This window comes from Antechinus flavipes, chromosome 3, assembly GCF_016432865.1.
Source record: "Antechinus flavipes isolate AdamAnt ecotype Samford, QLD, Australia chromosome 3, AdamAnt_v2, whole genome shotgun sequence".
Lineage (NCBI taxonomy): Eukaryota > Metazoa > Chordata > Mammalia > Dasyuromorphia > Dasyuridae > Antechinus > Antechinus flavipes.
In genome coordinates this window covers 597,086,022-597,106,602 of record NC_067400.1, presented here as the reverse complement: position 1 = coordinate 597,106,602, position 20,581 = coordinate 597,086,022, and the positions used below count along the sequence as shown (strand labels likewise).

Below are 20,581 nucleotides of genomic sequence, written 5' to 3'. Positions count from 1 at the left end.
TTGTTTTTCTATTCCCAGGATCTTACAGATAGGAAATCACTGAAGGCTTGGGTAGAGCCTGGAATGATGGTGACAGATTGCAGTTCTCCTTAGCTCTCTGGGAAAGACTGGGGCTAGATTGTTTCAGTCCAAGAGTTCTGAGCTTCTCTAAGATTAAGCCAATCAGGTGTCTAAACCAAATGTAGCACCAATACGGGGAACCCCTATGGGAAGGATAGGCTACCAGGCTGCATGAACCAATAGACGAGGAAAAATCAAAACATGTTAAAGCTTTGGAGCCAATTATCTAGCACTTCTAGCCTGGATGAGATAGGGAAATCCAGTATTTTTTCCATCTGCCCCCCTCCTCCCTAAGTTTATTAATTAGCAAAGTGGCTAGCTCATAGTAGGTACTTAATGTTTTTTGATTGAATCCTAGATTAGCTACTTGGAGGAGGCAGCTTGGTACAGCTGCTTCTGCAGTCAGAGGACCCAAGTTCAAATTTTGATTTTGAGACTTATTACCTCTGTGACTAAGGCAAATCACTTCACTTGAGAGGAAGCTGGGATCCATTCTAACTTGGACTTATTAGGATCTCGCTAAGTCTGGATTCACTTCCTCTCTTCATAATTAGAAGATCTCTGTTTGACTAGATGACTTCTTTCTGCTTCTAAATCTAGGACCCTAACTTTAACCCTAAAGGAAGCTCAATCTTTGGCTCCCTGACAGCTATCCCACCTCAGCCATTCTCAGGGGATGAAAATCATTTCCTCCTCTGCAAAGTAGCTCACCCCAAGTGGAGCTCCAATGACCCAGGCAGAACTTCTGAATGCACTAGATTCCCATGCAAAACATATTCTTGTGCCCAGGACCTTTGTTTGTAAAGCGCTTTGCCCTAGCTCAGAGTCAGGAAGACCATCATCTGCCACGTACCTGGCTGTGTGATCCCTAAACAAGCCCCTTAATACCTCAGCCCTCTTCCTCCTACCTTGTGGGGATAGGAGTTTTGTGGTCTGAAGTTCCCCAAGAGTCATAGCACTGATTCAGATGAAGAACTGCCTATGGATCGTTCTGCTGACTATTCCCATGTTTTCCAGGTGGGTATTTCCTGCAAGAGGCCAGATTAAAGCACAGCTGTTCCTCTCATCCTTGGGTAGTCCTGATCACATGACTCAAAAAGACCTACTGACGCTCCACACAACATATTGGAGCCTTTTCTTTATCGACTCTGCTAAGCAGATTATTCTTAGCAGTCCATGTTTCTTCCATCATATAGTTTCTGGATTATAAATTTTTAATGCTACTTCCTGGTCAACCAGCACAAGATCATTCACAATTCGGAGTGATGGGAAGACCTCACCATCTTGGGTATTTCCCCATTCCCTTTGAACTCGGTGCCAGATTTTCACGGTGATGATGGAGACACCTTTGGGGAGCAGATGTCTTTTTGTTTTGAGTGTCATGATATTGATAATGAATAAATTGCCGAACGAAGTTCTCCCATGTCATTAACTATGACTGAATGTTATATGATCTTAAAATATAGGAAACCCGTTGATGGAAAATAATTTGGACTTGACTCTTGAAAGCAGCAAACATTTCAGAAGTACCTACACTGTGCCAAGTCCTTGGTAAGGAGTGGGAGAAATGAAACAAATGCTGTCTCTAGGAGCTTACATTCTATACTGGACTTGACCCTACAGGGTCAAGCATTTTTCTTTTTTACTATTTATAGGTACCAGGTACTATATTAAACACTGGGCTACAATGACAAAAATTAAATAATGCTTACCCTACCATATGTTCTATCAGTGGGTGAGGGCAGAAAGAATAACATGTATGCAAATAAGCACATACAAGTATATGTCACCTATAGCAACTATGATGCAAGACAGCTAGTTTATGCAATGGATAGAGTTCTGGGCCTGGAATTAGGAAGATTCAAGTTCAAATCTGGTCTCAAACACTTCTCAGGAAAGTGACTTAATCACTTCTTATCTCAGTTTCCTCATCTGTAACATAGGGATACCTCCCAGGGTTGTTGTGAGGATCAAATGAGATGATAAATGCAAAGTACTTTGTAAATCTTTCAACATTAGCTATTATTATGGAGAACAGCTAGATAGTTCAGTAGATAAAATGCTGGGTTTGTAGTCAGGAAGATCTGGGTTCAAATATGGTCTCAGATGCTTCCTAGCTTTGTGACCCTGGATAAGTCACTTCACTCTGTTTCCCTCAATTTCCCATCTGTAAAATGAGTTGAAGGAAACAGCAAACCACCCAAATATCTTTGCCAAGAAAGCCCCAAATGGAGTTATGAAGAGTCAGACACAACTGAAATAGGTGATCTTTGTTATTATATGTTTACATTTATTATTATCATTATATATATAATAAATAATAAAAATATATTATTATATGTAGCCACAATGGCTTACATATGTTTTATAAAATTTGCAAATCACTTTTCCACATATTATTTCATTTGGTTTCCACAACAACCTTAACTTGATTCAACTGAGTCAAATGTTTCTTTTAACAATCAGTAAATAATAAATATAGGGTGATCTTGTATTCTCTGAACTTATCAGTCAATTTCAAATTACATGACTGAAGACAGTTCACAAAAAATTTACTCTGTTTTCATTACTGATTTTAAAAAATATATATATTTAAAATATTTTTTAAAAGTCAGGTTTATATTCAGTCTAACTGGGATAAAAGGGATGTTCAGCTTAGTTCAGAGAGTATCCAGAAAAGCCAGTGAGATGGTCTTAATCACAACAGATCAGCAACTGAGATTTTCAGTTCTGGTTCAGCAGCAAAGCAGACCACTGGAAAAGCCTCCAGTCCCATCACAGAAGGCAAATTGCCAACTAGGAAAACTAGGGTGTTGCTTGGAGAGAGCATGTAGGGCTACCCTTTACTGTGAGCAAGACACCAAACCCAGAGGGCCCTGTGCTCAAAGGCAAGATTCAGAGCTGCACAAGAAGCTTGGTATAGCATCCTCTGTGCCCTAGGAGCAGGGTTCTACCTTAAAAGTCACAAAATGGGGAAAGGGAAAGGGAAAAAAGAGAGAAAGAGAGAGGGAGGGAGGGAGGGAGAAACAGAACATAACCTTAATCATAGAAAGCTATTATGGTGACAGGGAAGACCAAAACACCAATTTAGAAGAGAACAAGATGTTCACATGACAAATCTCAAAGGGTGATATGAATTGGTCTCAAGTCTAAAGAGACTCCTTGGAAATGCTCATAAAGGATTTTAAAAGGAAATAAGAGAGGTAAAAGAAAAATTGATTAAAAATGAGAGGTATGCAAGAGAGTCAACAACTTATAAAAGAAAGGACAAAAATTGACTGAAGAAAGTAATCTCTTTTAAAAATACAATTGGCCAAATGCAAAAAAAAAAAAAAAAAATCCACTGAAGAAAACAACACCTTGAAAAATAGAATTAATCAAATGGAAAAAGAGCTACAAAAGCTAATTGAAGAAAATTGTATGTTATAAACTAAAACTGGACAAAAAGAAGCTAATAACTTTACGAGACATCAGGAATCAGTCAAAAAAATGAAAAAGAATAAAAAAAAAAAAACAAGGAAAAAAATGTAAAATATCTCATTGGAAAAACAACCAACATGGATAATATATCCAGGAGAGAAAATTTAAAATTTTTTGGTCTGCCTGAATGACACAACAAAAAAAGAGCCTGGATAACATTCTTCAGGAATCATCAAGGAAAACTGTCCTGATATATTAAAATCAGAGGGCAAAATAGTCATTGAAAGAATCCATTGATCATCTCTAGAAAGAGATCCCACAAAGAAAACTCCCAGAAACAATGTTGCAGAACTCCAGAATTATAATTTCAAGGAAAAAATCCTGCAAGATGCCGGGAAAAATTCAAGTATCAAGGAGCCACAACTTCTACAATAAAGGATTAGAGGTCTTTGAATACCATATTCCAAAAAGCAAAGGACCTGGGATTACAACCAGGAGTCAACTACCCAGAGACTGAACATCATCTTTCAGAGAAAGAGATGGATCTTTAATAAAAAGACTTTCATTATTTCTACTGAAAAGACCAGAACTAAACAGAAAATTTGATCTTCAAACACAGGACTCAAGAGGAGCATAGGAAGGCAAACAGGAAAAAAAATTATGTAAAATTTAACTGTTAATATCTCTAGATGGAAAAATGATACTTGCAACTCTTGAGAATTGTATCTTTTATTAGGGCAGTTAGAGGGGACAAAATAAATAGACAGAAAGTGTGGATGTAAATTGATTCTAATGTAATGATATTAAAGATATTAAAGAATAGAAAAAGGATTATACTGGGAGAAGAGGGAAGGGGAGGTAAAATGGGATAAATCATGTCACATGAAGAGACACAAAAGACCTGTTTCAATGGAGAGGAAGAAGGGAGAAGGATGAGAATTGTCTGAAGTGTAATCTCATCAGTTTTGGCTCAAAGAGGGAATAATATACACACCCAGCTGAATTTAGAAATTTACCATATCCTATATGGAAGTAGGAGGAGAAAGGGAAAGGAAAAGGAAGGACTGGATAGAAGGGTGAGCAGAAACATTAGGAGAAAGGACTAAGAGAAGAGAGGAAGGATGCTAGAATGGAGGGCAGGTTGAGGGCAGGATGGGTCAGAAACAAAACACTAATAAGGAAGGACAGGGTAGAAAGAAAAGCAAAATATATACAGGGTAGAAAATAGGATGGAGGGAAAAATACACAATAATCATAACTGTGAATGTGAATGGGATGAACTGTCCCATAAAACTGAACTGGATAGCTGAATGGATTCCAGAAGCCTACAATATGCTGTTTATTAGAAACATATAATGTAGAGGGCTGAAACTCTTGAGTCGTTGCACTGAGGTCGGTTCAAGTATTTAGGGCTAATTACTGATTGGACGATACTCTATGGGCATCTGCTTGGAAAATGGTCCTTCCCACTATCCTGTGCTGGCTCAATGATTGGTGTATACAGAGGATTGTAGGAGGGATTGAGGGGTGGAGTAAGACCAGCCAGGGTCACTTTTTGCGGTGGATGAGGAAGGAGGCCGTTGTGGAGATTCTCTTCCATCCTGTTCACTTGTACCCCTAAAGACCAAGAATAAAGACTAAGGACTTATCCTGACTCTGGCTGATTCTGAGGTATCCTGGGTGCTAGTGTGATCGTCACAACATTTGATATGAGAGATACATACAGAGTAAAGGTAAAAGGCTGGAGCAGAATTTACTATGCTTAAGCTGAAGCAAAGAAAAAATCAGGGATAGAATTCTGATCTCAGATAAAGCAAAAGCGAAAATAGATCTAACTAAAAGAGATCAGGAAGGAAACTACATCTTGTTAATACCATAGACAATGAAGACTAAATTTTTTGCACCAAATAGTACAGCATCCAAATTTTTAGAGAAGTTAAGCCAATTTTACAGGAAGAAGTTGCAGCAAAACTATACCAATGGGGGACCTCGACCTCCCTCTCTCAGAATTAGATAAATCTAACAAAAAAAAAAATACACCTTTGATACATATGTAGAACATTCTCAAAGATTTTGTAAGAATGGAAAAAGAGGCAGATAGACCTCTAATCTTTTGACACTAATAATACCATCCACAATCTAGGCAATAGATATTCTTCAGTCATGTGGATTTTCCAGTGTGAACAGACTTTTTGAGTAATTTCAGACCTCTTCTAGAAGATTCCACCAAGAGGATTCTCTAGAGGACCTTACTAATCATTGGGAAGATCTCTTCATTATAGGACTCTAAATGGTATCTTTTTGTTTGTTTGTTTGTTTGTTTTTAAATTTTTTTAAAATAATTTTTATTGACAGTCTAAATGGTATCTTTCTGGTCTATAACACCAACATACACCATAATGGAAAAAAACCTTTAAGAAGTGTTTTTCTCTACTGAATCAAAGAATTTTTCAAAATCAACCAACATCAGGCACAAAAGTTCATTTGGGTAAATTGTGAAATGGTAAAGCTGTGACCCATCAATGAACATGGTTTTCAAAGCCTGCTTTTTCCCTATTAATGATCTCCCTGAGGGTGTTTCTGTTTGAATATGAATGGCTAGCATAATGATTTTACATAGTTAGGTGAATAAAATATAGAGCTAATTATTGTTTTCCTGGTTTTCTCCCCCTTTTTTTGGCATTAACTATGTCAGAAATATCTTCCCCATGCTATTGGTATCTTTTTTCTCTTCAGTCCCTCAGTACCTTCACAATTGTATCTTCTTCCACACAGGTCTTTTCTATATACACTTTTCCTATTCTAGTTATTTCCCCCACTTTTCAGGGCCATTTTTACCAGAAAGCACATCTGCCAGTGAAGGTAGAGTCCATGTATAGTAGATCTACTCTTCTTGATAGTAAAAGTAGTTGGCAATCTCATTTTCCTTCTTGGAAAAGTTGTTGATCTCCCTTCATTTTCATCCTTAAGTGCCCTCAGGATTACTTTATTCAGCTGGAATTCTTGCCACACTCTTATTTTAGACTAACTTAGTTTCCACTGCTTCTTTTTTCTTTATTATCTGTTCAACATCATCTGTCATCTGTCTTCATAAAGCTTTAAGAGAGGTTGTCCTTGGTAGCCATTTGTCTCTGCTTGGGAAGGAAGTCAGAGGTGATATTTGAATCCAGGTCTTCACAACTTCAGGAGAAACTGTGAAAGTCCTCCTCACATTGGGCAGAACCCTTGGTGCCCTTATGGAAGGATATGAGTGCCACAACTAAAGTGTAGGATGGACAGCCATGGACAGGTTGAGAACTATATTATCGTAAGGAACTTCCAAGTCAATGAGATAATAATGAAGAGTGCACAAGGGACACATGTATGGCACTCTAATGTTTACAAAGCAATTTACATATGTTATTTCATTTAATCCTCACACTTCACTCCTGTAAGGTAGGTGCCATTAATTATTCCCATTTTACAGATGGAAAAAAAAATTCTTCAATGCTTTCAAAAGTATGTTGTCGGTTCAGAGAAGCAAGTCATCAGCCTATAATTAACACAGCTAAAAAGCACTAAAGATAGGAATTGAACTCAAATCTTGACTTCAAATATGGTATTCTAGCCACTTTATGGCAGTTGCCTCCCATATGGAAGATTGCCTGATTAAAGCAATTAGAGCTCTTGAAGCAAAGTTTGCAAATAGCTCCTTGAGCTTAGCAGAAAGCAGAGCTATGGACAAGGACACCAGATAGCCCCAAAAAGAGAAGAAGGAAACACTACATTCAAAAGTCTTGAGAAAAAAGCCTTCTTCAGTAGACAATAAATCAATGACTTTGGAATGGGCTTCTTCATTGATGGAGATCATATTCCTAAATAATAGTTTTCATGATTCCCACTTCATATATAGTTATACAAACACACACATATAGTTAGTATGTAGGACTATAGTTCTATAGTTTCACCAGTGTGGGAACTCCTTTGTACAAATGCCTTCTACTGATGATGCATTGTGGCCATTTATTTCCACCTTTGAGTTTTACAGTTTTCAGGACATCGAAATATTCCTGCAGACTCTCTCTCAGCCTGTTTTGTCTCTGTCTCTCTCTCTATTTCTCTGGCTTTGTTGCTTTCCTTCTTAGCACCTAAAACAGCACCTAGTAACTAAAGGGCAATTAAATAAATGGCTGTTAATTAAATAGTGCAGGATGGTAAGCTAGATGGAGCCATGGACAGAGTGCAAGAGTCCTGGAGTCAAAAAGACTCATCTTCATGAGTTAAAATCTGGTCACATTCACTTACTAGCTGTGTGACTCTAGGCAAGTCACTTCACCCTGTGTTCCTCAGTTTCCTCATCTGTAAAATGGACTGGAAAGGAAAATGGCAAACCACTCCAGTATCTCTGCTAAGAAAACACCAAATGGGATTTCAAAGAGTCAGATGCAACTGAAAACAATTGCATAATAAATTAACTGACTTACCGATCAGGTAGTATAACAATAACAACAATAACTCAATTTTATATAGTGCTTTAAGGTGTGCAAAGTGCTTTACAACTATTATCTCATTTACTCAACCACCCTGGGAGGTGGATGCTCTTATCTCTATTTCAAAGATGAGGAAACTGAAGCAAACAGAAGTAATTTGCCCAGGATCACACACTAATAAGTGTTTGATACTGAATTTGAAGTTAGGTCTTTGTGACTCCAGACCCAACTTTCTATTTCATACTCATCCCCACTTTATGAATGAAGAAACAGATTTAGATTAAGTGACATATCCAAGATTACATGGTTTGTATTTGTCAGGGGGAGGCCTAAATCCAGATAAATCTTGACTCCAATGCTAGTCCTCTCTAGGAGGTCATGGAGCCATGGTGCAGAAGAAAGAGATTAGTAGTAGGAAGGCCTGAGTTTGAATCCTGACTCTTCTTTCTAGCTAACCTTGGGGGAGTCAGTGCCTCTTTATGGCTCCTCAGCTTTCTCAGTTATAAAATGGGGGTGCCGGGGTCTTAAATAGCATTGAAGTTCTCTCTTATTTCATATCTATAATGCTATGTTTCTGTTGATTTTTCAGCCATGGTAACATATGAAGGATTATGGGATCACAGATTTCAAGTTCATTTGGTTAGAAAAACTTCCCACCCTCTGGGCAGCACTGATAACTCTCCAAAATCAGCCAAGCTTGTAGAGACATAACATAATCCTACTGCCAAGTTCACATTCAAGACCCTACTTTTGTTTTGAGAGCATGCACTCAGTCGGCACAGCCTTTGAGAATTCTCCTGAGAATTCCCCATCCCCCCTTTGCCACAATAGGGACCCAGGGTAGGTTGGTAAAGGAGAAGGTTAGATTTGTCCTATTCTTCGGATTTTTTTTTTTTTTTTTTGGTATAATCACTCTTAAGGATGGATAAAACTGCCCATAATAGCTACTCTTTTTTTTTTTTTTAAGATTTTTATAAAAAAAAAAACCCCAAAAAATTACTTATATATATTTCCTCCTGGAGATACTAGAAAAATAAAAATAAAGCCAAAAACTGTTCCCAAAGGACTATAAAACTGCACTTACCCTTTGATACAGCAGTATCTCTACTGAATCTTTGTCCCAAAGGGATAGTAAAAGAGGGAAAAGGACCTACATGTGCAAAAAAATGTTTAAGCCCTTTTTGTTGTGGCAAGGAATTGGAAATTGAGCAGATGCCCCTAAATTGGGGAACGGCTAAATAAGTTATGGTATATGAACATTATGTTCATTATTATATATGTTATATATAACATTATGTTATTATCATTCTATAAGAAATGATGAGCAGAAAAGCTTGGAAAAGACTTATGTAAGCTGATGTTAAGTGAAGTGAGCAGAACCAAGAGAACATTGTGCATAATAACAAGATTATGTGATGATCAGTTGTGATGGACATGGTTCTTTTCAACACTGAGGTAATTCAAGGCAATTCCAATAGACTTGGGATGGGAAGTGCTATTGCATCCAGAGAGAGAGAACTATGGGGAGTGAATGTGGATCAAAGCATAGTATTGTCACCTTTTTTTTTTTTTTAACCATTTGATCTGATTTTTTGGGGGCAGATGACAAACATGGAAATGTTTAGAAAAATTGCTCATGTTTAATCTATATTACTTGCTATCTTGGGGAGGGGAAAGAGAAGGAGAAAAATTTGGAATACAAAGTTTTGTAAGGGTGAATGCTGAAAACTACCTTTGCATGTATTTGGAAAAATAAAATGCTATTAAAAATAAAGCCAGGGGCAGCTAGGAAGTGCAATGGATAGATCACCAGCCCTAAAATCATGAGGACCCAAGTTCAAATCCGACCTCAGATACTTAATATTTCCTAGCTGTGTGACCCTGAGCAAGTCACTTAACCCTTAACCCCAATTGCCTCAGCAAAATAATAATAATAATAAAGTCAAAATTATTGTAATATATAAGAATAATTAAGCAAAACAAATCTCCCCAATTGGCCATGCCCTCAAACTCATTCTGCAAAGCTTTTTATCAGGGATTCTCTGGAATCATGGTTGATCCTAAAGTGTTGATTAAAATTCTTAAGTCTTTCTGAAAAGGCTTTATAATGTTAATGGATAACTTCCACTCTTTCCCACAGAGTGGCCTGAGTCACTGAATGACTTATCTAAGGCCACAGAACCAGTATGAGCCAGTGGTGACACTTGAACTCAGACCTTCATGATATTATCCATCTTTTTATAATCCATCATGCCATCTCTTTTTAGGAAGAAAAGATTTAGGAGAGGAAGAAAAATCGAATAAATGGCTTGTATCCCAGGTGTCCCTTGAAGCAAGCTAGTGCCTGGCCCTCAGCAGGAAAGGCCTGGTGAGATGGGCTCAACTTCCATGTACAAGCAGAATGAAGGGTCTTAATTTTCAAAGGGAGCAGGGCACAGCCCAGAACGCTTTGGTCTGAAATACTGGGCACAGATCAAACTTCCTGATAGCCACCGACAGCTGCACAGAGTCTCGGGACTCCCCATTAGACAGGACTGCTGAGCTTGGAGTATTCAGAACCACAGAACTGACAAGATCTCAGAGGTCACCTGGCCCAACTCTGACCTGAAACAAGAGTTTTGGGACAGTGTCCTTGCCTGACACATGATCGTCGAGTCCCTCCTGTAAAGTCCAACACGGCAGAGAACTGAACTACCTCTCCAGACAATCCATTCAAATCTGGGCCAGTTTTTAGGAATCCAATCATGAGGAATTGTCTCCTAGTTTGAATGGAGACTTTTCTATCTTCGGTTTTTACCTGTTGCTGCTATTTCTGCTCTCTAGGACCAAGCAAAACTCCCATATGACAGCAACTCCCATGCTTGAAGACAGTTATCATGTTCTCACCAAGCCTTCTCTTATCTAGTCTAACCATCCCCACTTCCTCCTCCTCCTTCTCCTCTTTCTCCAATTTCTTCTTTTTCAATTTTTCTTCTTCAATTCTCCTCCTCCTTCATCTTTCTCCTCTTCTTCCTCTTCCTCTTCACAACTGACATTTACATAACATTTTAAATTCTGCAAAAGGCATTTGCCTCAGTTACCTCATTTGTGAAATAAGGTGGCCTCTGAGGCTCCTTTCAGGTCTAATAAATATAACACTATAGTCCCACAATTATGTCATTTAAGCTTGACAACCACCAGACACTGAAGCTATTTTTACTCCCTCCCACACCTTTTTTCTGCCCCCCCCATTTTATTAGAAAATACATTTTCTAAATTTATTTATTTTTAATGCACCTTACTTTGTGAATCATGTTGGTTGAGAAAAATCAGAGCAAAAGGGGAAAAAACCATGGGAGAGACACAAAAACAGCAAAAAGAAGTGAACATAGCATGTTGATTCACACAGTCATCCTCCCTGGTTCTTTATCTGGATGCAGATGACATTTTCTGTCCAAAGTCTGTTGGGATTGCTTCGGACACTGAACTACTGAGAAGAACCAAGCCTTTCTTAATTACTCTTCTCACATTCTTACTGTTTCTGTGTACACTGTATTCCTGGTTCTTGTTTCGCTCGGCATCAGTTCAGGTAAATTTTTCCAGGTCTTTCTATAATCAGCTTGTTCATTTTTCAGAACAATAATACTCCATTACTTTCACGTACCACAACTTGTTCAGCCATTCCTCACTTGATGGTCATCTGCTCATTTTCCAATTCTTTGCTACCACAAAAAAAAAGCTGCTCCAAACATTTTGCCTGTATGGAACCTTTCCCCTCTTTTAAGATTTCCTTGGAATACAGACCCAGTAATGGCTCTGTTGATTTTACCTCTTTTTAAGAGATAATTGAGGGTCATAGAGGTGAGGTGATTTACCCAGGATCATGCAGCTAGTACAGATCAGGGATGGGGGCTGACTCCAGTTCTTTTTGACTTCAAGCCCAGACCTCTTGTCCCCTTCTTGTTCTCTAGTCCATAGACATCCCTCCTGGATTGTCCCAGAACTAGGTACAATGGTTTGACCAGGGTAGAGCAGTGAGACCTTTCTTACCCTCATTCTTGGGACCATGTACATAACAACCTCACTATAATTAAGGAACATGGGCTGACCTATGATTGTTTTCTTTCTTTCTTTGCAGATGAAGCTTTTTTTTTTTTTTTTTGATAATAGCTTTTTATTTTCCAAATACATGCAAAGATAGTTTTCAACATTCACCCTCGCAAAACCTTGTGTTCCAATTTTTTCTCCCTCCCTTCCTCCTGCCCCCTCTCAGGATGGCAAATAATCCAATATATGTCAAACATGTATAATTCTTCTCTATATATTCCCACATTTATCATGCTGCACAAGAAAAATCAGATAAAAAAGGAAAAAAAAATGAGAAAACAAAATACAAACAACAACAACAAAAAGAGGGAAAATGCTATTTTGTGATCCACACTCAGTCCTCACAGGTCTCTCTCTGGCTGCAGGTGGCTCTCTCCATCACAAGACCATAGGCACTGGCCTGTGATTTCAACAGTATAGGGGGAGCTGTCCAACACTCACAATGGTGCCAGCTGCAAAGCTCCGAGGGGCTCCCAAATCAGATGGAAATATAATTGGGAAATATTTGTCAAAATAAAGATACTATAGAAAACAGAGCACATTAAAAATATTGTTTAGAAGTCAATATGCAGCTGGCAGAAATCATTACATATTGTTTAGTGGTTCCCTTTTCTATGTGAGTTTGATCCCACTGGCACACAGAGAGCGAGAGTCCCTAAGGGAGACCTCCCCCCTAGAGAGCAGGGTAGTGCCTCAGATAGTGGGCCAAAGTACTGAGGTGTGGTCTGGAAACTGGGAGACCCCCTCTTCTCACCTCTGCTTTTCAGATCCTTTTTTTCTTTCAAGTTTAGTTTAAGTGCCATCATCTCAATGAAGCCTTCCAGAAGGGATTCTTGTGCTTCTCTCTTCTCTTCTCTTCTCACTCTATTTCTCTCTTCTCTGTGTGCGTGTCTCTCTCTCTATCTCTTTCCCCCTCTCCTTTCTTCTCATCTCTTTCTCTGTCTCTCTTTTTATTCCGATTCTGACTCTCTCTATCTGTCTCCCTCTTTCTCCCCTTCTCTGTCTCTCTTATGTGTCTCTCTTTTTCTCTCCTTTTCACCATCTCTGTCTCTCTCTGTGTTTGTGTCTCCTCTCCTCCTCTGTCTCTGTCTCTCTCCTTATTCTGATTCTGACTCTCTCTGTCTATCTCCCTCTTTCTCTCCGTCTCTCTCTGTATGTGTTTCTCCCTGTGTGTGTCTCTCCTCTCCTCCTCTGTCTCTGTCTCTCTCTTTATTCTGTCTCTGACTCTCTGTCTCCCTCTTTCTCTCCTTCTCACTTTCGGTGTCTCTCTGTTTTTCTCCTTTTCACTGTCTCTGTCTCTCTCTATGTATGTGTCTCTCCTCTCCTCCTCTGTCTCTGTCTCTCTCCCTTTCCTCCTTATTCTATGCTCCTTAAGAGAGAGAGAGGGCTCCTGATGGCCAAGGACTATAATATTCCTGTTGTTCGTTCTGGTGTGCTTCACATTGTTGTTGTCAAGTTCTTTCAGTCATGTCTGACTTCCATTATGGGGTTTTCCTATCAAAGATATGGGAGCGGTTTGCCATTACCTTCTCCAGCTTGTTTTACAGATGAGGAAACTGAGGCAAACAGGGTAAAGTGACTTGCTCGGGGTCACACAGCAAGTGTCTGAGGCTGGATTTGAACTCAGGAAGGTCAGTCTACCTGACTTCAAGCCTGTGTTCTGAGCACTATGGCAGCACCTAGCTGCCCTCCATATAGTAGGTGCTTATTAAATATTTAACTGAATCTGCATCGACATCTTTCCATTGATTCTTTAAAATTCTAATATAGGATTTCACATTCCTCCTCCCGATTACATTTCACATTTGAATCTTCAGCCCATTGCTCTAGCCTGGAAGACTTTCTTTGGGGTTGGGGAAATCCCAGTTCTGTTTCCAGTGAATGTACCATTGCTCCTAGTTTCTTATCCCCCGCTAATGTATTAAGCAGAACATCCACGTTTAAAATAGATGTAGGAAATCCACTGGATTTGGGGGGAGGGACAATTGGGGTTAAGTGACTTGCCCAGGATCACATAGCTCGTGAGTGTCCCGAGACCATATTTAAACTCAGATCTTCCCGACTCCGGGGCCAGTGCTCTATCCACCGTACCACCTCGCTGCCCCTCCCTTTGGATTCTGAACTCCAAACTCAAGTCACCAGGATTTGTTGGGCCTCTTACAGGAAATTACTTCATAAGCTTTCAAGTTTGGAAACCTTTGTCCAAATGCTTGTAAACTTGTGGGAACAGAGGCCAGAGTCTTAATCTCCACCTATCACAGCTTGAGCTTTACTGGATTTGAGATTCAGATAGCAGGATTGCAAGCTGAAGGGTTGGAAAAACACAATGGCTTTTAAAAAAAAAGTTCTCAGATCTTCTAGGGAACATGATTAATGACTGAATGTTTTTTTTTTTTTTTAAAACCAACCATTTATCATAAAATTTCAGAGCTGAATCCTGGGAGGTATTTCCCAGAAGATCTTACATTTCTTCCTATCTAATCTTTCCTCACTAGTCTTTCCTTCCTATAAGTCTTACTAATTAATACTCCCATCATTCTCTAGCTCAAAAATCTTCTATAGCTCCCTACTGCCTATAGGTTAACACACAGAACTCCTTAATTTGACATTTAAAGCCACACATAGTGTGGTTCTGCTCTCCCTTTCTACCTCATTTCACATAGCTTCTCTTCACACTCTCAACCAGTCAAACAAGATTCCTCATAATCGCGCTCTGATATCACCCTGCCATTTCCCGCCACCGACCTGGCGTTCGCACAGGCACTCGCCCAGGCCCTCGCCCAGGCCTAGAACACACCCATGTTTTGTCTCTGCTTGTTGAAATCTTTTTCCTTTTAGCCTCAAGACAGATGCTGCTTCCTCCATGAAGGAAGCCTGCCCCGAGCTCTCCAGTGGAAAGTATTATCTCCCTCCTGAAGAATTCTGGGATGTCTCGCTGTCTCGTGGCCCTTCACGAGCCACACTGTACCATCCTTGTCTACAGACGTGTCACAACAAGACCAATAAATCACCATTTATAGTGAGCTTTGAGGTCTGCAATGAGCTGGACATATTATTATCATATTCCCTCAGTAGACTGTAAGCCCTTTAGACAGGGGCTAGGTTGTATTTCCATCTTTATAACTCCTGCCCCTCATTGCCCTATATATACAGTAGGTGCTTAATGTATGTTGATCTGACATGAGCCTTGTCTTGTTATACTCCTCTCCATCCCCACACGCTTGTCAAATTCACTTGTATTTAATACACTCCTAGATGTATATGTTATTTCCCTTTTCAGAACAACAAAAGAAAGCTGTTCAATTTTTGTCACTCTATCTTTTGTGTCTGAGACAATCAGCAAGCATTTATTAATGAATTATTCCATAGACTAGGTACTGTACTAAGTGCCAGAGAGACAAAGAGAAAGCAAAAATAGCAGGTAACTAAGAGATACATTTATTAAGTACTTACTGTATGCCAAGCACTGTGCTGAGTGCCAGAGAGACAAAAAAAGCAAAAACAGCAAGTGACTAAGAAATGCATTTATTAAACACTCACTGCAAGCCAATCACTGTGCTGAGTGCTAGGGGAGCAAAGAAAAAGCAAAAACAGCAGATGACTGAGAAATGCATTTATTAAACACTTAATGTAAGCCACTCAGTATGCTAAATGCTGGAAACAAAGAAAAAAAAAATCACAAAAAACAGTAAGTGCTTAATAAATGTTTGTCTGTCAATTGATTTCACCTGCCTTTCCCAGACATCCCAGAGGGATTTTACTGACTTTTAACTTCAATGCAGCCTTTACCACCAGTACCTTTTGCAATCCCTTCATCCTGTAAAACCACAGCCACACATCCCACCCAAGATGGTCACCTTCTATAGTAGGTAGACTGAGCCCTAGAGAGCCCAAGCCAGTTCGCATGGTCCTAGCCAACATACGTACATCTGATCGGTGACGCTCAGTGGAGTGCTAGGGACCTACCGCCCGGCTGATGTGCTTCCTGATGAGGATGTAGAGGATGGGGAGCACCAGGTACGCCAGCAGCTCCCAGACTTTTCCCGCCAGCAGCATCCACAGCAACCGGTCTTCGACCTTGATGTTGATCCAGCACCAGCCCACGGACACGTCGGAGGCGTCATAGCCGATCTTCTTCAGAGCAACAGCAGCTGCAGTGATCGCCAGTGGGATGCCCCAGCTTTGGAAGAAAACAGAAGAAAGAATGCATGTAAGGGACTGGAGGCAAGCCAAGACAGTTGACTTAGGGTTTCAAGTCACTCAGTCAGTCAACAATTATTCATTAAGTGCTAGTCCCTGCGCTATATACTGGAGACACAAAGAAAGGCAAGACCAATGCCTGCCTTCAAGGTTACCTTCTTGGGCAGCTAGGTGGTGCAGTGGATGGGCAGAGCACCAGCCCTGAAGTCAGGAGGACCTGAGTTCAAATCTGACCTCAGACACCTAACAATTCCTAGCTGTGGGACCCTGGGTAGGTCACTTAACCCAAATTGCCTCAGGAAAAAAAAAGTCTAAGAAGGTTATATTCTAATGTTGGAGACAATATGCATAGTTATATTCTAATGTTGGAGACAATATGCATATTACTAGGTGATATTTTATATTATTCCATTAAATACATAATGAGCTCAGTTTTGGGCAAATGAATTTGAAAACAGTCATCAGAGGCTATTTAGAATAGCTCCCCCTTTTCTTCCCACCTCAGAGAGTCTGAGTGTCTGGCCCAAGGTCACACAGAAAGCAAATAGCCAGAGCAAGGACCTGATTATAGGCCCACTGATGTCAAGTCCATCAAAGGCTCGAGATGTAGATGTTATGCCACAGTTCTCTTTTATTGTCCTGACTCAGTTTTTCTAATTGTTCTGCTTCAGTTTATAATTGTCAGCTCAAAGCACAGTCTTGCAAAACCTCCCCACCCTCTTTATCAGAATATTTGATAAGGATAAAAGATGTTATGTTTTAGAATATCAGAATGCCTCTCCCCATCCCAAGCTATTAGAATATCAGATAGCGTCTTATCAAGATGCCTCTCCCCATCTCCAGGGTGCTTCCCCCATTATGTCATGCCCATCTCAGTGACTCACCCTACCCTATCAGAGTCCCATTCCCACTCTCAGCACCCTGAGTCTGCCCTGGCCTCAGTCTACCCCCTGTGTCTGAGCCACATGTATATAGGTCATTGAGAACTCACATTGTCTGCTGGATTCTTGGAGACGATAGTCTTATTCAGCCCTGGGACCAAACCACAGATCCATTTGGTCTCAGTAAATCTTTCCCTTTCAAATAAAATATTAAATACTCTCTAATCTCTATCTTGCTTCAGTTTCTCCGGCATTACATAGAGAAGAGATGGAAATTGTTGGGTCCTAGATCTAAAGTTGGAAAGTGCCCCACAGGTCGCGTCTCTAGTCCAAATCCCTAAATTTATAGATGAGGCTCAGATAGGTTGGGTGAACTAGATTTTGAACTCACTTCAGACTTCTCCAGCCCAAACTTGAATCACTGGCTCTGAATACCTGGATTTCATGTGGTAAGAGCATCTAGCTTGTCTTACCTGGTCCTGAGGTCACTATGCAACTGCCGGGCCATCTCCAAGCTAACTGCCCTCTCCTGACCTGCTTTTTTCTTGCTCCACTTTCCAATTCTTGTTCCTCTCCTTTTCCTCCTTTAAGAATATGCACATATACTTTAATCTAACAATGCCATTACTAGGCATGAATCCCCAAAGAGATTTTTTAAAATCTCTTAAAATCTTTTAAAAAATGAATAAAGATCAACATGTGCAAAAGTATTTATAGCAGCTCTCTTCTCAGAGCAAAAAATTGGAAACTGAGGAGTTGTCCGTCAAGTGGGGAATGGCTAAATAAATTGCAGTACGTGAGTATGATGGGACATTATTATTCTATGGGAAATGATGAGCAGGATGCGCTCAGAAAAAACCTGGAAAGTCCTCCATGAATCCAAGCAAAATGAAACGTACTGTGTACAAAGTAACAGCAATGTTCTGGTAAAACAAAGTAACAGCTGGGAATGACTTTGCTATTCTCTTTTATTATTATTATTAGGGTTTGTTTATTTGTTTTTTTGTAAGCCAATTGGGATTAAATAACTTGCCTAGTGTCACACAACTAGTGTTGTATCTGAAGCCAGTTTTGAACCAAGGTCCTCCTAACTTCAGGGCCGATATTCTATCCACTGTGCCATTTGGCTGTCCCGGCTTTGCTCTTTTCAACAATACAATGATCCATGACTACTCTGCAGAACTTATGAAAAATCCTATCCACACCCAGAGAAAGAACTGATTGTGTCTGAATACAGATTGAAGTTCACTCTTTTTTTTACTTTATTTTTCTTGAGGACTTTTTAAAGGGAAGGAGATCTATGTTTTCTTCTCCAACATAATTTTTAAGGAAATGTTTTTTTGCATAACTTTATGTGTGCTTTCTTAAAGGTAGCTGGAAGTGGGGATAAGGGAGAAAATCCAGAATTCAAACTTTTAAAAACAAATGTTAAAAAACTGTTTTAAATGTAACTAGGGAAAATATTTTTTAAAAAGAATATGCGTAGCTTGAATTCATAACTGGTGCTTAGTGCAGTGTGCTGGACACATATTGTTATTATTATTATTGTTATTATTACTATTATTATAGTAGGTATCTAATAAATGGTTTTTTTTCCATCCATTCATTCTGGAAGAGTATGTCATCATAACCCAAGCTTTTGCAACTCCAGTCAAACATGCCCTTCTTTCTCCTCCCATCTTTCTCCCCCTTTCCTCTGTCCCTCCTCTTCTTCCTCCTTTATCTTCATCATCTTTTTCTGCTGCTGCTTCTTCTGCTTTCTTCTTTCTTCTTCTCTGATGCTGTCTCTTGTCTTTCTCTTTTTTCTATTTCTCTCCCTTCCTCTTCTTTTTCTCTCTTTTTTCCTCTATTTTTCTCCTCTCCCATCTATTTTTCTCTCCTTTTTCTCTGTCTCTGTCTCTTCCTCTTGATTTCTCCCATCTTTTCTCTCTTTGTCTCCTTTTTCTCTCTGTCTTTTTCAATTTCTCCCATCTTTTCTCTATTTCTCTCCCTTCCCATCTACTTTCTCTCCTTTCTGTCTCTCTCTCTCTCAATTTCTCCCATCTTTTCTCTATTTCCCTTCCTCCCATCTATGTTCTCTCCTTTCCTCTCTGTCTCTCCCTCTCAATTTCTCCCCTCTTTTCTCTGTTTTCCTTCCTCCCATCTATGTTCTTTCCTTTCTCTCTGTCTCTGTCTCTTACTTCCTCCCTCCCTATCTCTTCCCTTCCCCTCAGAAGGTTTAGCATTTTAGGCATTACTCCCTACACAAGCCTTTTTCTGATTCCCCCCAGGGTCAAAGTGATCTTTCCCACTTGAAATTACTTTATAAAGTAAAATTCAGACTGTGAGTTCCTAGACAGAGGGGACTGTTTTTTTTTTGTTTTTGTTTTTGTTTTTGTTTTTTTGTTTTTTTGGTGCCATTTTTGGTATCCCGAGCTCTTAGCACAGTACCTGGTGCACAGTAGGTGCTTAATAAATGTTGGTTGATTTGAATAATAGGATCATAGGTTCAGAGCTAACTACAGAAGTCATCTGTCCTTCACTTGACAGCCTTTTTTTAAACCTTACATCTATACAATCTCATTTTACAGATGAGGAAACAGGGGAGGGGATAAAAACTGAGTCATAGACTATAGATCTAGAACTGGTTGAGCCCATGGAAGCCTCCTTACTGATGAGGAAACTGAGGCCCAGAGCAGTTAAGGCTCTGACCTAAGGGTATGTTCCAGAGCTGGGATTCAAATCCTCTGTCCCTCACTCCCCCCTTCTTGGTTCATTCCTTTGTGTACATGTTTGTACTTCTCTGTGTACAAACCTTCTTTTGCCAGGAGAAAATAAGCTCCTTAAAATCTGGAATTTCCTTTTCTTATCTTTCTATTCCCTTAAGTAAACAGTAGATGCTTAACACAAGCCACTGCAGACAACAATAACGACAACTAGCATTTATATACTGCCTACTACAAGGCAGGCAAGGGCACAAACATCTCATTTCATTTGATCTTCACAACACTCCTGGGAGACAGGTGATACTTATTATTATCCCCATTTTACAGATGAGGAAACTGAGGCAAAAGTTAAGCAAGTTGGCCAGGGTCAGGGTTAGACTGACTTCAGTCTCTTTGGATCAGACCCCACCTCTGGCAGTCTGGTAAAGCCTCTGGACCTCTTCTCATAATAATAACATTTTTAAATACATAAAATCAAACATACAGATTTATAAATGAAAGTAATCATACTGAAATAAAGATGTTATTTTTTCCCCATCCATGTTCAAGGACTCCCTAAATCTTAACTTTACATACTTATCCCACCTTTGGAGTACAGGCTGTCCTTTTTCAGATGATCTCCAATTCTCCTCCCCTCCTCCCCCACACTGTACCCATTTCTAGGATTGTAAGTCGCTATCAGAAGGACGGAAAAGGGAATCTTCTTCCTCTAGAGGGTCCTGCATACTTTGGACATCTCAGAAAACACGCCACAGCCCAG

The 20,581-nt window shown here is 39.7% G+C and overlaps 1 protein-coding gene across 1 annotated transcript in view; it reads right to left on the bottom strand.

The window, feature by feature from the left end:
- Positions 1-20,581, bottom strand: part of GPR157 (G protein-coupled receptor 157) — a 49,554-nt gene that overhangs the window by 7,893 nt on the left and 21,080 nt on the right. The window contains exon 2 of the mRNA XM_051988625.1: positions 16,002-16,215. Within this exon, the coding sequence (XP_051844585.1) occupies positions 16,002-16,215 (214 nt within the window). The remainder of the gene's footprint in view (positions 1-16,001; positions 16,216-20,581) is intronic.